General features: G+C 40.5%; 1 protein-coding gene across 1 annotated transcript; it reads left to right on the forward strand.

Annotated features, from left to right (window-relative positions):
* Positions 1-1,862: 1,862 nt before the first annotated feature.
* LOC147621160 (chlorophyllase-2-like) lies at positions 1,863-3,351 on the forward strand. Its single transcript, XM_086824503.1, has 2 exons — positions 1,863-2,243; positions 2,401-3,351. Exons 1-2 carry the CDS (start codon positions 1,974-1,976, stop codon positions 3,079-3,081), a joined length of 951 nt encoding a protein of 316 aa, XP_086680629.1. The 5' UTR covers positions 1,863-1,973; the 3' UTR covers positions 3,082-3,351.
* The last annotated feature ends 15,305 nt before the right edge of the window (positions 3,352-18,656 follow it).

The following is an 18,656-nucleotide window of genomic DNA, read 5'->3' on the forward strand; positions in this document are numbered from 1 at the left end:
CCCTCTCCTCTTCTCGTCGCGGTGTTTCCCCATAGTTGCCATGGTTATGCATGCCATACATTGACTCAAATTCTCCCATATACACGCTTATCAATATATTTATTTAATCTCAAAAGAATTTAAAGAAAAATAATAGAAAGAGTGTTTGTGTACTTCCCCAATATATTTGCTGATGTCTTGATTGATTGGGATTCGGGAATCCATGTCTACTCTCCAAAAGTTGTGGAAGAGCTGCTTGTAGATTTGGCAAGCCTCTCAGATCTGCTTCAGGGCTGCAATCTGCAACAACAGGTATAACTTCGCACACAATTATCAGCAGATACTAGTCGTATGGATACTTAGAATTACCAAAATATGCTCAGTCTACAACCTAACGCAAGCAAAGTTACTAAAATCTGCTGTTTGTGAAAGTCGACTCCAAAAATAGGTCACGTTTTACTTTTTTATCAAATTTCAATTTGCATGTCCATCTACACACTTAAAGGCTTCCTTTGAGCATACTAACTAATTGAAAAATCAATCTTAAATTTTCACTTAATTTTAACACTTAGAATCTTTACTATTAAAAACCCACTGAAAACTTGTTGTAATTCATTACTGAAATCTGTAGCATCCAAAAGTTAGGATTATCTTTAATCATAACTTGGTTAATCTCAGAGGTATGTTATAGTGAGTATGTCTTGAAAAGCACAAGATATGAAAAACATATGTCATTCCTTACGCCCATAGGCTAGCTAGACTTAGGACCTTATGTAAGAACAAAAAAAACTTCTTCATGTTTAAAACACTTTGCTCAAATGCCAAAAGATGAATCATGGATGATGAAGGGCCAAGGTGGATGATGAGTGGCTAGGGCACCCTTGACTGACATTCTTATTTTATAATGCATGTTCAATTTATTTCTCTAGCCAGTGTCAGAAAAAACCGTTTTTAAAGTGTAATTCTCAAGGCTCCAATTGAGAGAAAAACCGGTTGTAATTTTGCCTAGCCTCAAAGTTTTGAAATTTAGTTATAAAACCGATTACCCTGTGCATTTTCTAAATAAAAACCGGTTGAGGTTGAAGGTCATCTTTTTTCTTCACTGGTTAGAAAAACAGTTCATTTCTAACGGTGCTTCTAGCAGTTCAAGAGCAATACTTGACTGAGGGGCTAGGGCACCCTTGACTAACACTCTTTTTTTACGTGTGCAATTTTTTTATAGCACTTCAAGAGCAACACTTGACTCTTTCTCATACTTCTTTCGAAAGTCAAAATGGTGTTGGAGGGGCTCTGCAACCTGAGAGGCCAGGGGCTAGAGCACCCTTGACTGGCACTCTTGTTTTATAATGCATCATTGAGGCTGAAGGCCATCCTTTTTTTGACTGGTTAGAAAAAATGTTCATTTCTAACGGTGCTTCTAGCAGTTCAACAGCAAAACTTGAGTGAGGGGCTAGGGCACCCTTGACGGACGCAGCACGCTCTTGTTTTATAATGCACGTGCAAATTTTCAAGAGCAGCACTTGACTCTTTCTTATACTTCTTTAGAAGGTGAAAATGCTGCTGCAACCTGAGAGGCCAGGCCGCAGGGGCCAGGGCACCCGTCACTGACACTCTTGTTTTATAATGCATCATTGCACATGCATGCCTTACTTTTGGCTTTTGTTCACATTTAGGTGGAATTCGCCCGCACAGCCCAACGAGCCCATGCAAGCTGAAGCACCAAGCGGCAGGGTGCTACGACTGATTCAAACAGACCGATGGCGGGCTGCGACTTTGAAAACGACTGATCCCAAGAGAAACATTTGTTCTGGATCTATATAAACACACACACCACCCACCCACCCACCCACCCACCCACCCACCCACTACTCTCTAAGTCTGATTCCTCTGCTCAGCGCTTCTAGTCTTCCGGCGCGTCGACAATCAGCTGCTCTACGCCCTCCTCCAAATTTGTAGAGCTTATCGGAGGCATTGCTAGTAATTTTCATCAATCAATGGCTTCTCCCTCCCCTGTGTATCGCCAAGGCCCCTTCGACGTTAAATTGGTCAAGGTCGCACTTGAGGCTGAGGTCGATATTGGCAACGTGATTGAAGGAGTCGTTGGAGCGCCTCCCCCTCCATGCCCTCTGCTGGTGGCAGTTCCAAGCCAGGCGGGACTCTATCCGGTGGTTGTTTTCCAGCACGGCTTCATGCTGCAGAACACTTTCTACGCGCAGCTTATGAAGCACGTGGCCTCTCACGGCTACATGGTAGTCGCACCCCAGGTAAATATACATTTGCATGGTATACGTAGTAGGCAATTATACAATATTCGACGCGGGCAGAAACGCCGTTGGCACGTGCTTAACTGATCAAACGAGATTGCAAGTCAGGTCCAAATTTGATGATCATAGGTTTAATTTGTTGTTGCGCAATGTGCAGATGTATATCATTACGGGAAGTGACGCAACCAGCGAGATCGAGCATGCGGCTGCCGTCATAAACTGGTTGCCGGGAAATCTGAGCAAGAGCTTGCCGGGAAATGTGGCTACGCCGGATTTTGGAAAGTTGGTGCTCTGCGGGCACAGCCGCGGCGGGAAGGTGGCCTTCGCCGTAGCGCTGGGAAAAGCCAGAATCTCACTGAAAATCTCGGCCTTGGCAGCCCTGGACCCTGTGGACGGCGTGTCGGAGACCGCCCAGACGCAGCCGCCCATCGTTAGCGCCACGGGCGGCGAAGACACCTTCCATTTCGGATTTCCCGCTCTCATTGTGGGCACACGCCTGGGCAGCGAGAAGCTCGGCCCCCTGGTCCCCGCCTGCGCACCCCTCACCTTCGGCCACGAGGCGTTCTACCGTAACAGCTCCGGCCCAGCGTACCACTTTGTGTCTGCGGAGTACGGGCACATGGACTTTCTGGACGACTCCAGCCCTGGGCTGGAGGGTGCCCTCTCCCGCTGCCTCTGCAAGAGCGGGCCTTCTCGCGAGCCCCTCCGCTCGTTTGCGGGCGGCCTTCTTGTGGCCTTTCTCAAGGCGGCTCTCTTCCGTGAGACCTCTCCACTCCACGATGCCCTAACTCACCCGGAACGCGCCCCCATCAAGCTATCCACCTCCGAAAGCAAATAGCTAATTCTGTGCTCATTCTTCATTTCATGTATTCTGATCAATCGTCAGAAATGTTTATTCCCTTGATGATGGTGCAGTAAAGGTCAACCAGCATGCTCATGCTATAATTAACGTTAATTAGCAACGAGCCTGCGGGCCCTTCCTTAAATTTGACGCCCATGGCAAGGAAAGTTTTTATGCAACTTTTCTCCTTCAACTTATGCCAAACTATCTAGGGCTTTTATAAAAAAAATCTCTTTAATCGTGTAAAATGCGCATGCTTACTTGTTTGACGAGATCGTTTCTTTCCTCTACAAAATACACATGCAATGTTGACCACTTGCAATTCCGCCAAAGAGTTAACTAAAGTATTTCTATATAAGATAGGAAATATTTTATACACCACATATATGCACACAATACATGCCTCGTGTCTAAAAGGCACGGTGCATTTAAGAGGGGGTTCAAGTGGGATCGATGGCTGAGGGGGCCCGATTTTGGGCAGGGCCGATCCGGGCCACTAGGGTCCGAAAGTAAACTAGGGCTGCCGCGCAAATATATTAATAAAGGCCGAACACACTAGCTAGCAGAAATTATAGCCTAATGGTAAGACTATGGCCTCCCTAGCGGCACGTCGTGGGTTCAAATCCATTCTTTTGCAATTTGAGACTTAGGCAAAAAAATTATAAGTCCAAACTCGGGAACTGGAGTAAACTAGGCAATTTGGCAAGCCCCCGACTTTACTGCGGGGTGGCCCTAGATCTTTTATAAACTAGGGGAGGTGAAGGATCCTAGTTTACTTTAGAGGCCAAGTGCAGACATCACAAAAAAAACTCGGCCTATGAAGTAAACTAGGGATCCTAGTTTACTTCACAGGCCGAGTTTTTCACAAAAAAAAACTCGGCCTGCAAAGTAAACTAGGATCCCTAGTTTACTTCACAGGCCGAGTTTTTTTTCGGCCTTAGTTTACTTTCGGGGATCTGACGGCCCGGATCGGCCCCGCCCAAAATCGGGCCCCCTCAGCCGCCGTCGATCCCACTTGAACCCCCTCTTAAATGCACCGTGTGATTTAGAGACGAGGCAATACATGTGAAACAGCAACTTTGGTTGAACCTAATTAAAAGGAATAACATCATTAAAAACAACATGCCCTTCATCGATCTCGTGAATAATAAAGGCTTTTGTGCATGGTATGAAGATGCCATCTTTTGTGCATTGTGAATAAAAAAGGATCTAAGTAACTAGAATGTCGAGATTGCTGTCCTATCAATAGTAGTAGTGTTACTACATTTGGTTGCTCTTCGGAATAAGAGAGACAAATAGAACTAGAGTTTAGCGAGGCTTATAACATGGGTCTGTGTGAGGCTTATAAGACAAAATATAGGTATAGACATGGAACTTAGTGTTATTTTTGTAAGCTTAGAAAAGATGCGCGTAGCTACTAGCTCAACCATAGCCATGCTACTCGTGGAAATAATAATATACTATAAAAAGCTACTATAGGGTCTGTTACCAGGATATGATCCCCTTCTGCTGTTTGCAATTTCTACAGCACATGCAAGGGGAGCTTCCTGTTTTCTTGCTTAATGTACATGTGCAAGTGAAGGTGAAGATAATCATATTTACATATAACCATTAAGAGATAAAAGATAATAAATCTTGCAAAAGATTAAGCCCAAATTTAGTTTTTGTTACTTAATTGCTGAAGAAGTGATTGGGGTAACAAAAAGTAATCCCTTATTATAGGCAAGAAAAGAGGATAACAAAATACAAGCCTAGGGAGTTGGGGTTACATTGAGGTTCTCATTATTATCTTCGCTGAATACACAAACACACTCTCACACATTGTGATTGTTGTTGTCCCTTAATGTAGCTTCAGCGTCTACTCTCACATTTCCATCGCTTTCCAGTTACATATAGGCACGGTTTGTAGTAACATGATCCTAAAAGACAATAAAACTAACACAAGTGAAATGCAATTTAGAAACAGAAAAAAAGGTTACAGGTTTCAAAATGTAGTTGTCATGCTTGCCAAGAAAGGCCTCTAGATAAAAATATACCATCCTTCTTCTTGCACCCTTTCAAAGAGAGATTCCAAACCCTACTATAATACGAAATCATATTTATCCTTCATAGGAGGCAGTCCACTATTTCAAGTTACAAGCATACAAACAAATTTCAAGTCCACTTTATGTTATGATAAGGCCAACTTTATTTCTTAAAAGATAAGCTATAATTTTGAGGCAATATACTTACAAATACTATTGGGTTATCCACTCCTCTTTCACGTGTAACATCACACTACAAGTGTTTACCATCTACCCATGCATAAACATATATACTTGAATCTACCTATAGATAAGACTATACATAAGACTCTTATGAAAAAGACTATGCATAGAGTCTTATGCATAAGACTATGTAATAGACTCTATGCATACAGTCTTAGGCATAGAGTCATACAATCTTCTAAGCTTCGACAAAGACTATGCAATAGATTATGGTATTTATCTATACATAGAGCATATGAGCAATCAAGCTCTGAGAGCACATAGCTAGCGTCATAGACTCAAAAGTACTTGACTTTTTCTTATGAGAATTACTTTATCTGGTTATTTCCTTGAGTAAAGATTAAATACTAACCATGCATGTAGTTAGTACAAATCCTCTAGAGATTGATAGAGGTCTTTTATGGAGATGAATTTCATTGCATTCAACATTGAGAAACAATTCCTTTATGGAGATGAGTTTCTCTTTATATAGATAGATGTCTTTTCTAGAGATGAATTTAATTGAACTCCATAATGGAAATCTTAAACGCACCAGTACCAATAGGTGAACATAACCAAATGCATGATTGTGACCCACTCTTCTCTACAAATTAGGGGCTAGTAATGCACTATTATTAGTCCTAAGTTTGGTCAAGGGACATAGAATTTCATGTTGACTCAATGAAAATATCACAACCCTCTATTGAAACCATTTGAAATGAATGCTTGTAAGTTTTGGCTCCATTTAACAAGGTTCATTGTGTCGGTCACAAATGAGAAAAATCTTCGTAACATGATTCTTTTGTTTGTGAAGGCCTTGACTTTGTGTTTATACATCCCAATAAGCATCTCCATGTTGTGAGGCAGATACATCACATTAGAAAAAAATCATGGTTGATGAAAGAAATCAATATCAATTAGATTTTAAAATTTACAATTCCATGACCCTTGCATTGATATCACATTTCCAAATAATGGCAAGAGCAGATTGAAAAAGCAAGTACCCGTTAGTTGACTATAGCTAAATAGGTACACATGAACCCTCTCTCTTTTCAGGGTTTCAGTCAAACAAATGTGTAATATCACCTACGTGAAAATGATACTATTTTTAAACAAGGGCTACTTAAAGTGCTTTAATGTGTAGGAGGTGTCCTTTTTATAAGCTACTAGCTTATCCTATTTAACTTGGAGGAGGTGTCCTATTTATTAGCTGGCATATGAAATACTCAAGGAGATCACTATATGAAAACCTTATATATCACATGCATTTAAGATGTGACTTTAAAATAGCTCATTTATGAATTTTGACATTTTTTAACACAATTAAAGGTTCGATATGAAATTTGTTTATTAGAGTAATCGATTCCAATTGCTATTCTTTTTCTCTTTTTCTTTTTTTTTTCTTCCTCTTTTTTTTTACTACCTTCATTAGAAGTTTTTTGCATTGTGGCACTTTGGCGCTTCTTTTCCTTTTTCTTTTACTTTTTTCCCTTCAATCCCATGTTCTCATCATAGTCCTCAGACATGGAATCCTTTTTTGTGGTGTGGTTTCTCTTCTTCTTCTCGGTCATGCTAGTCTCCCCTTTCAAGTCTAGCTCATCCTAACTCATGGCAGCGTGGTAGCACTCAACCTACCTGACTCACTATCTCTTTAAACCATAGAGAAACAAAGATCACCTATTATGAGTAGTAGGAGAATTACTTAGTAGCAAGAGAAATCCTTGATTATTTTTGTAAAATCCACACTGACATTGACACTTGCTTGATCTTTCCAACTAGAAAAAAGACCCTCTTCACTCCTTGGATCTCGATATCTAGCAAGGAATGCCTACATGATCTACTTTGTAGGTTGGAATGCATTCTAGTGGTGTTACCTCTAAGATAGTACCATCTTTGTGCCTTATCCCTATAAGTTTCAAGGAAGTGTTTCTTTTTTCTGCTTTGTTCCTTCCCTCTCTATGTATCACTCCATATTTCAAGGAAGTGTTTCTTTTTTCGGCTTTGTTCCTTCCCTCTCTATGTATCACTCCATATTTATTCTTCTTTGCTCGTCTCCTTTAGTTTTTTGGTTGGATTTTCTTATTCAGGTGTGCTTGTGTTTAGAGTGATGCTACTTTATTCGTTTCTAAATGAGCCTCTAAGTTCTATATCTATCTGATCATAACTAATTCTATATCTACCTGATCATAACTATCAATTTAGCAAAAATCCTTCCAATCACTTTAAATAATATAGAAAACTTTCTATAGTAGTTTAAAAACTTAAAAAATTCCTTGCAGGCTCCTTTTGGTTTAATTTGTGGAATGGAATCATTAAATGAGGATGCTTGGGATTCTTTGTGACAACAAACTTTGAGGTTTTTATTGGTATAGCAGCTCAGGTCTCTCAACCTCACTCGAGTAAGTAGCAATAATTAACTATCATTAGTTTTGAAAGACAATCCTAGACTACTTGATGCTTGCCTATTTATAGTAAACGTGCTTGGTGATTAACATTCTTACTACTCACTATATCCTACATATGTGCATTGGTATTGATACAAAATTAAACTATAGATAGGCCTACTTCAAAGGTATGAACAAAATACTCCCTTGTATTAATGAGAATTTGAGTACAAATTTCTATTTCCAAGAATTATGTAGCTATTATAATAATATGACAGTATGCACATGGACGATGATATCCTAATTTGACATTCGCAAGATGGGAGAACTAGCCAAGGCTTGCTTCAATAGATCATAGGGTGCTTGAATCTCCTCGGTCCACACAAATGCAAAATAAGTATTGTACAGAGGTCTAGCTATCTCAGCATCAAATAATATGAACTATCCATAGTTGCCAACATGACCCATAAATATTTGAACTCCCTTGTAGTTTGTGGCAATGGTAAATCCAAAATGACTTTGATTTTTTCCCCATCTGTAGCAATACAATTTTTGTACACTATATGTCCAAAGATCACTTCATGCTTGACGTGAAATTGGCATTTCAAAGGGTTCAATGATATGCAATAAAGCCTACACCTTTCAAAGATATTTCTCAATTGAATTGAAGAGATCGTTTTTTTCCTCTACAAAATGCACATGCAATGTCAACCACTTGCAATCGAAAATTTAAAACTTGGAGACCTAGAGGTCATGACTCATCAGGCCAAAGAGTTAACGAAAGTATTTCTATATAAGAACATTTTCTAGGAAATATTTTATACCGCACATATATGCGCGCGCACACACACACACACACAAAAATACATGTGAAACACCAACTTTGTTTGAACCTAATTAAAAGGAATAACATCAGTAAAAACAATATGCCCTTCATCATGAATAATAAAGGCTTTTGCGCATGGTATGAAGATGCCAGATCTTGTGCATTGTGAATAAAAAAGGATCTAAATAACCAGAATGTCGAGACTTCTTCCCTATCAATAATAGTAGTGTTACTCCATTTGGTTTCTCTTCGTAATAAGAGAGACAAATAGAACTAGAGTTTAGCGATGCTATTAACATGGGCTTGTGTGAGGCTTTTATCACAAAACAGAGGTATAGACATGGAACTTAGTGTTATTTTCGTAGGCTTAGAAAAGATCTGCATAGCTAATGGCTTAGCTACAACTACACTACTCAAATCCCTTATTATAGGCAAGAAAAGAGAATAACAAAATAAAAGCCCTCTTAAGGTTCTCATTATTATCTTTGCTAAATACACACACATTTTGATTGTTGTTGCCCCTTAATGTAGCTTCAGCCTCTACTCTCACATATCCATTGCTTCCTAGTTACATATAGGCACGGTTTGTAGTAACATGATCTTAAAACACAATAAAACTAACACAAGTGAAATGCAGTTTAGAAAAAACAAAAAGGTTGCAAGTTTCAGAATGTAGTTGTCATGCTTGCTAAGCAAGGCCTCTAGAAAAAATAATCCATCCTTCTTCTTGCACCCTTTCAAAAAGGCATTCCAAACCCTACTATAATATGAAATCATATTCATCCTGCACCTGGGGATAATCCACTATTTCAAGTTACAAGTATATTAACAAATATCAAGTCCATTTTATGCTATGATAAGGTAAACTTTATTTCTTAAAAGATCAGCTATAATTGTGAGGCAATATACTTACAAAGACTGTTGGGTTATCTACTCCTCTTTAACATGTAAAATCACACTACAAGTGTTTGCCATCTACTCATGCATAAACATAAGTACTTAAATCTACATATAGATAAGACTATGCATAGAGTCTTATGCATAAGACTATGTAACAGATCTATGCATATAGTCTTAGGCATAGAGTCATGTACAATCATCTAAGCTTCAACCAAAGACTATGCAATATATTATAGTATTTCCTTGAGTAAAGATTAACTACTTACCATGCCTGTAGTTAGTACAAATCCTCTACGGTAGTTACCATGCCTTGCCGTCTACTCATGCATAAACATAAGTACTTAAATCTACATATAGATAAGACTATGCATAGAGTCTTATGCATAAGACTATGTAACAGATCTATGCATATAGTCTTAGGCATAGAGTCATGTACAATCATCTAAGCTTCAACCAAAGACTATGCAATATATTATAGTATTTCCTTGAGTAAAGATTAACTACTTACCATGCCTGTAGTTAGTACAAATCCTCTACAGATTGATAGAGATCCTGTAGTTAGTACAAATCCTCTACAGTAAAGATTAACTACTTACCATGCCTGTAGTTAGTACAAATCCTCTACAGATTGATAGAGATCTTTTATGGAGATGAATTTCACTGCATTCCACCTTTAGAAACAATTCCTTTATGGAGATGAGTTTCTTTATAGATAGATAGATGTCTTTTCTAGAGATGAATTTAATTCAATTCCACAATAGAAATCTTAAATGCAATAGTACCAATAAGTGACCATGGCTAAATGCATGATCGTGACCCACTCTTCTCTACAAAATAGAGGCTACTAATGAGCTTTTACAAGTCCTAAATTTGGTTAAGGGACAGAATTTCATATTGATTCAATGAAAATATCACAACCCTCTACTGAGATCATCTGAAATGCATGCTTGTATGTTTTGTTTCCATTTAACCAGGTTCGTTGTGTCACAAATAAGAAAAATCTTCGTAACATGATTCTTATGTTTGTGAAGGACCTAACTTTCACTACAAGACAATGCTGCCATACACGCGTTTCATACACGCGCTAAATTACGAGCGCGTGTATGGTCGCGCCTGTATTTGAATAGAATCGGGCGCGTGTATTTTATCATTTAAGTTCGCGTGTATATTTGCATTTATCAACGCGTGTATAAACGCGTTTATATACACGCAGTAATAAACGCATCTATACACGCTAATATACACGGATTAATACACGCTACCATACACGGATTAATACACGCCACTATACACGGATTAATACACGCTACCATACCTGGATTAATACACGCCACTATACACGGATTAATACATGCATGGTAAAGAAAAACTGAATTCCTTAACAAAATTAAAAACTATTGTCTTTAAACCATCTCATAGTACATTACAGTATACATCATTACACAATCCCACTACATGCATTTACAACAATGAAATATATTCAAAAATAAATCATGCATATGAGATGATAGAAATGTCATCAATTTAGAACGTACAGTGACGGATTGGTTAGGGTTCGATCTCATCTTCAATAAGATCCATCCTTGCCAAACGATCAATATCAATATCCATTTGATCAATTTGTAAGGCTACGATTAAATTTATTCCACTATCGATATTCTGTACTCCATTGATAATGGTATTGATGTCCTGATCATCCTCATCAACATCACCATCATCCTCAATGGTAGGGTCATTCTCATGATCATGAGAAATGGCACGCTCATCCTCATTATCATGATCATCTCTTATTTCTTGATCATCGATCACAACATCTTCATTGGCATGTTCGACATCATCTTCATTGCGGCTTGTTACATCCTCCATATGCTCCATATCAGTGAATGTATTATACATCACTTTGGAACGTGGTGCAATAGGGATGACGTACCACCATTTAATGTCATGCACCATTGGTAGATAGATAACCTACTCAAATACACATAGTACAGTAATTAATTAGCATATCATAAGTCAAGGGGTACGTGAGCTTAGATATATATGTACATGAAACACATTAGTAAAAAAATGCATACCTGCTCACATTGTTGTGGCAATACGAGCCTATCTTTCTTTGTTTTCCAAAACTTTGTAGAGTCAATAGTTACATAGCCACTTGCATGGCGTTTTATCGTTGCATCAGGCCCTTTCTCCACCACGTTCATTTGCCATTTGACATCCAAAACATACACAAAGAAGCGACGAAAGTCAAGCCTAAATATGTCTTGGATTATGCCACAATAATCATCCATTTTTCCATTAGCTCCCTCAAAGCTACTAATGACACCGCAATCTTGTGTATTTCTCTTTTCATCAATTCTTTGTGTTCGAAAATGCTTGCCTTCACACCATATAGCATTGAACATAGTGCACTGGACCAAAATAGAAGCAATATTTGTGTAAGCAATGTGAATAAATATTAAAAGCAAATCACTTACAAATAATGCAAAACATTAGTTCTATGTACCTTTAACATGCATCCTCGTGCATACTCCCATTCTTCTGCTGTGATATGCAGCCCCTCGTCGCTCTCTGCTCTCTCCATTTCCTCATGCAACCAATCAACATGGATATCATTCGGAAGTGTTGCTAGATGCTTAGGGTACGCCTTCCGAGAGCCATGTTACCTCCGAAAGAGAGCTCTTTCTGCTTGCCTTTTTGTCTTTGCATCCTCATATCTTGTAACCCATCTGCTCATCACATCACTATTAAGGATACAAGTGAAATTGAGATCATCAATCAATGTTCTGTCAATTACTTTACTCTGTCCTTTTCCTTGAGGCACAATAGAGGTCATCCTCAAATCCTCTTCATTGCTCCATAGTCGTGGCAAAGAGCTGTCCACCTGACCAAGAAATTCTGAAATATATACAAGAGACTCTTGTATCAACCAACCCTCGGCCATGCTTCCTTCAGGCCTTGCACTTTGCCTCACAAAGTCTTTTAAGGTCTTCATGAAGCGCTCTAGGAAGAACATCCAACGTGCATGCACAGTACCACATAAAGCGATTTCGTCCACTAAATGCACAATGAGATGTAATTGACTTGTGAGAATGGTTCGCGGAAAAGTCTCCTCTACCAAACAAACCACCTCCACTACCATAACACGCGCATCATCCAACGTGGCTGGATCAATTGCTTTGGAACTAACATATCTGAAAAATAAATAAATAGTACGTTATACCTCATGCACGTTCATTTTGCAAGGTATAATGAAGGGTGATCTGACATGGGTTTTACATACCTCACAAGCTCGCCCATCTTATAAATACATTTTTTCAAACTCTTATTTGCACAATGGTCGATGCTAGTAGGTAGTATGAACTGCGCACATAAGAGCACATGTATGTATGGTTTATGGCATTACAAAATTTAATTTCAACGTACAAGACTTGGAAAACACTTACTTGAAGCATCTTGTGCCAATCGTGGGACTTCAACCCATATAGTTGCTCAACGCCTCTTTTCTTAGTGGTTGTAAAGGCTCCCTTCAATGATCTCATGCATCCAGTGGGAGTACGCAAAGTGGTGATGGCCTGTTTACCTGCTTCTCCTCTTTCTTTGATATAATCCATGGTGCAGGCGGAAGACGAACGTGCCCACCCACCTCTCGTGGCCAAGCTTGATGCATACGTCCTTCGACCCGCAAGTCCTCACGTACGCTAACATTGTCTCGTTTACCAATAATATGTTCCCAAATACCAGATCCCACATTCTTGAAGATGTGCATGGGATCAAGAAGATGGTTGATCTTAAGATGGGTCCAATATGGCAGCCGAAAAAAAATGGAGTACCTACACAAGGGATTGCTCTATGTGACCTTTAATCCAATTAGAGACTACACAAAACAAGATTGAAAAAACATTATTATACCTGTTCATGCCATCTGGAGGAAGAATAGTTGTAAACTCCCAAATACGCTTCCAATCTTTTGCACGAAGTGTTTGTGGAGGAATGTTACTCTTACTAGCAACATATTTAGGATGATCTGAGGGGAGAAATCGATGATGATTATCGAATATGGTCTTACACAAACCGTCAGCATACTCATGTACTAACGAAGGGCCACAAACAGGACATGCATATTTACCCGATGTTATCAAACCTGTTAAAATATAAATAAAAGTTAGAATAATAAAGTCAATATGTATAATTAATATATATAGCCAATAGTAATAGAGTAGGGAGGTAATTAGAATTCTTACCAGAACAATCGCTGTATCCTGGAAAGTCATGCATTGTCCACATCAACACTGCTTTTAAGTCGAAGTGTCGAGAGGAGGGAGGCCTACTAATGTCCACCACCGCAACACCTCTCCATAGTTCCTCCAACTCATCAATCAATGGTTCAAGATAAACATCCATATGCTTGACTTTATGTTTCCCTGGAATTAGAAGGGATAACATAAGATGTCCCTTCTTGATCGCCATTGATGGTGGAAGGTTGTAATTCACCAACACAACTGGCCACACGCTGTATGCGGTGCTTTTGAAACCAAATGGATTCACTCCATCCATACCTAGGCCAAGTCTCAAGTTTCTGGGCTCTGTTTTAAAGCTGGGCCACTCATCTTCAATATGCTTCCAAGCAGGAGTGTCTGCGGGAATTCTCCACATGCCATCATCTGATCGATGTGAGGAATGCCATGACATGAGCTCTGCTATGGATTTGCACTTGAACATGTGTTTGATGCGAGGAATTATAGGAAAGTGTCGCAAGACTTTACGAGGTACATCAAAACTCTTCATATCTGTTCTATACCTTGCTTCACCACAAGTGGGACAATGTTGAGCCTCCTTATGCGTCCCACGAAAGAGAATGCAATCATTGACGCATGCATGTATGCGATCATAATCCAATCCTCCAAGAGATGTCACATAGCGCCTCGCTATGTCTCTTGAGGTGGGTAGTCTATTTTCCTTTGGAAGCATGTTTGATAATAGCCTGCATCCAATATCATCAATTATAATTAGTCTTAAATCCTAAACCTTAAACCACTAATTCAAATTTGTAAGTTAGAATGCTTACTTCAATAATGCGTCAAGACTTGCATTGCTCCATCCATAAACTGTTTGTATATTCAGTAGTTCAAGTGAAGGACGTAAAACAGAGAATGTGCACCCTTCAAACACCGGTGTCGATGAAGCCTTGTAAAGATGCTCTTGTTCCATATCATCGTCGTCCATACCTTTGGGATCATCCTTAAAAAGATTCCGCACCATATCATCAAGCACCTCCTCTTCCACAACTTCGTGGGGTGCAGGGCTATTGTCATCCCTGTCCCACTCATCTCTGACAATAGATCCCGAAGCTCCAGCATCATCTCGTCGACGCTTTGCGTGCTCTCGTAGCGCGTAGGGTACCATGTTAGGGTGTGGTACTGCATCCTGCTTCAATTAGAGTTTATATATTACAACTCTATTAATTTAATTTGGATACCATGAGTCATTTGAATACCATCAATTTACATCTACTCACCTCTAAACCTGTTTGATTCCATTCTCCATACATGGAGATGTGATTCAAGGTAATTCGACGTGCTCGTACAATGCATCCTTGACATCGATTACACATACATTTGATCCGTTGTCCCAACCACACATCGCGATTACGATGACGCATTGTCTCATCTTCCCCAGAACTGCTTGAAGAGGTTGATGACATCCTATGTACAAACCAGAAAACACAAAATCATAATATGTTTTCAATGAAAGTATAAAAATCGCGTGTATTGACGCGGCTATTTCCTAAAAATGGCGTGTATTAACGCGGCTACTTCCTAAAAATCGCGTGTATCAACGCGGGTAATTCTTGCAAAACGCGTGTATAAACGCAGCTAAATTCCCATACACGCGAACATACACGCGTTTATAAACGCGACGGTCTGTTTAAACTAAAAATAGCCCGCCTTCCCCAAATATAGATTTTGAACTAACATATCAACACTGCTTTCGTTTTCGCCTCTTCCAACAGAAACGAAACCGAGAAGAGAAGAGAAGGAGCACACACGGGAGCAGAGAAGGAGCACACACGGGAGGAAACCGAGCAAGAAAGAAGACTCACTTTTTCAGAGGTGAGTCAGTTTGTCCTTTGCCTTGTCTCCTTCCTCAGATTTGTTTATGCTATTTTCTCTTTGCTTTTTGGGTTTGTCTCCGTCCTTTTGCTTCTGTGCACACGATTGGGTGAATGATTCTGACAGGGGCGACAGTGGACCTTTTATAAGGACACTTTGTCTTTGTCGGAGGTCGGTCCTTTTGAAAAAAAAATTTCGTAGGTCGCATGTAGAAACGCGTGTAAAAGCGCGTGTACCCTGTCTGCAGAGTCTGTTCACGTGAATATACACGCGTTTTCTCACGGGTATATACACGCGTTTTCTGACGGGTGTATACACGCGTTTTTGCACGGGTGTATACACGAGACTGCGTTTCCTGTTTCTATGATTTGCAGGCAACACAACTGACTTGAATGATGATATTTGTGTGAGTCAAGAGACAGCCCATGATGTGCTGCAGGATTTGTGTTGCAGGTTCTTTATGGATATTCCAGGTTCTTCATCCGATCCATTTGCGTACAGCAATTGGCTGATGGAGATGCTGAATCATTTTGGGCGCCATCCTGGTCCAGTTGAGCTTACAGAGTATATGTATGCCCATCCCCCTCCTTCCCTGCCTGGTGTCTATACCCCTACCGCGAGTATCCAAGGCACTCCAATGCCGTCTATTCCTACGAGTCCGACAAGACGGCATGCAGCTTCTCCTCTTCCACGTCCACCGAGGAGACATACCTTGTCCCAGACACACTCACACACACCCTCATAGCCACCATCACGTGCTCCCTCAGAGCCACCGTCACGTCAGGGCTCACAGCCACCATCACGTAGACAATCCCCCAGTCGTGACTCCACCCGCAGCAGTAGGAAGAGTGGGAGTGGAGGATGCGGCGGGTGCTTTGGTGGGGGAGGTGGGGGAGGTGGGGGAGGTAGTAGGGCACGCGGTGAGAGAGGAGATAGAGAGAGAAGAGTTAGAGGAGACAGTTCGGAAGAGGAGGAGATGAGAGAGGTGGAGAGAGTGATCTGCTATGATGTGACCGATAGGGGCGGGATAGTGATGGATGCGAGGGGGAGGGAGGTAATGGAGTACATGCGTGGGGTAGTATCAAACTCATATAGAAATTGTTTTATTAAATTTAAAGATCAAAATAGCCGATTAGTTGGGGAGGTGATAGAGGCTGTACATAGTCGGTACCCCAATCCCCCACATGCTACATTCTCGGATGTATGGGGAAGGACGCGAATAAGGGAGATCTTAAGTAATAAAAGATCTCACCTTAAAAAACTCGCGTATGATGACCGGCTAAATGTAGCTGCGAGTGGCTATCCTGCCGAGAAACCTGCCACTGCGCACAAACGCGAGTGGAAGGAGGCAAAGAAACGAGCAGAGGGTGGCGTGAAGAGCAGGCAGCATGTGGAGGCACGACGGATCCAGATGGAGACCATTGGATCTTCGCATTTCGGATCTGGCGGCGTCGAGTCATGGGAGGCAGAGTTCGTAAGTATCTTGCCACTTTATTTGATTGTTTACTTAATTCATTGATTCTATGATTGTTTTAATCTTACAAATTGTGTTGATTATGATACAGCGACGGGTTACGGGGAGGAAGCCCACAACCCACGATACTGCGTATGCTCGTCGGCATAGCAGACGTGACACGTGGGCCATCTTCAGAGCCGAGGGACGTATTATGGATGCGCAGTTTGAGATGGCCATGAGACCATACGGTCGACAGGTACTTGAAAATTCTAAACGAATGATTTTGGTTTATTGAATTACATATATATATACTTATATACTATATATTACTTGAACACGCACAAGCTGCTGATGATCCACCCGCCGCCACTGCAGAGGGTGGACGTGAGCACTACTCATCGGACATTCCGACCGATGTGAGCTCATCTGAGCATGGAGGGAGCACCGAGTCATCATCTGGGTCTGAGTAGTACTCAGACTTATAGTATCACATTCCATATTGAGGATGTGGTTGTATATATTTTTTTGTAAACTGAAGCCATGGGCTACTTCGAGATATGGACTCCCTTGTATACATGTATGAAATTTTGATAGTAATATTGAATCGTGAATCGATAGTATTACATTCATGTCTGTCTTGAATCGTGTATTGACAATGTATGCATTCATGTCGTTCTTGTCTTAATCTCCCTCGTACATATGTTCTTCGTGGATGGTCTAATGCAAAAAAAAAAATCTAGAGAGTGTTATTGGGTGCTGGAATGCTGGAACAGTATTCAGGCACCAAATAGCACTCTCTGGATTTTTTTTTTGCTCTCTGTTCGCGTGTATAAACGCGTCAGAACTGCTAAAACTCGCGTGTATATACGCGGATAATCTGTAAAATCCGCGTGTATTAATGCGTCAAAACTGACAATTACGCGTGTATAAGCGCATCTAAATTAAAGAAACGCGTGTATAGACGCATGTATCAATGCGTCTGAGTACATCTGAACTGAACAGAACGCGGCTATACACCCGTGTATAAGCGCGTCTAAATTAAAGAAATGCGTGTATAGCCGCATGTATCAACGCGTCTGTGAACAGAACGCGGCTATACACCCGTGTATAAGCGCGTCTGGGAGGTCCTATACACGCGCTTTTACACGCATGTCTGTGGCCGCGATGATACACGCGCTAGTACACGGGCCCGCTACTTTTTTTCACAAGTCATTTTTAGCGGCTAGGAACACGGGTATGAGCCCGATCCCTTGTAGTGTTTGTGTTTATGCATCCCAAAAGCATCTCCATGTTGTGAGGCAGATGCATCACATTAGAAAAAAATCATGGTTGATGAAAGAAATCAATATCACTTAGATTTTAAACTTTACAATACCATGACCCTTACATTGATATCACATTTCTGAATAATGGCAAGAGCACATTCACCATAACTTGACCTAGATCTCACCTATATATATAAACTCATATTCAATATGAACTAGTCTTCTGGGAGCATATATGGTGTAACTCTCTTCCTCCTTCTCCCTCTTTGAGTCACTCTGTCCCTATCTCTTCATGTTCATGTATTGCCAACATGGTATCAGAGCATCATTGATCTTGCTATTGTGAAGAGAAGAGAAAGGAAGTATCAATTGTGTTAATTCC

The sequence above is a fragment of the Cibotium barometz genome, chromosome 30 (assembly GCF_041138505.1).
Source record: "Cibotium barometz isolate CiBa-2024 chromosome 30, ASM4113850v1, whole genome shotgun sequence".
Lineage (NCBI taxonomy): Eukaryota > Viridiplantae > Streptophyta > Polypodiopsida > Cyatheales > Cibotiaceae > Cibotium > Cibotium barometz.

Excerpts from the sequence above, each read along its gene's own strand:
- LOC147621160 (XM_086824503.1), top strand. The coding sequence starts at position 1,974 with ATGGCTTCTCCCTCCCCTGTGTATCGCCAAGGCCCCTTCGACGTTAAA. Across the intron at positions 2,244-2,400 it reads ACATGGTAGTCGCACCCCAG|ATGTATATCATTACGGGAAG; the intron begins GTAAATATACAT and ends CGCAATGTGCAG.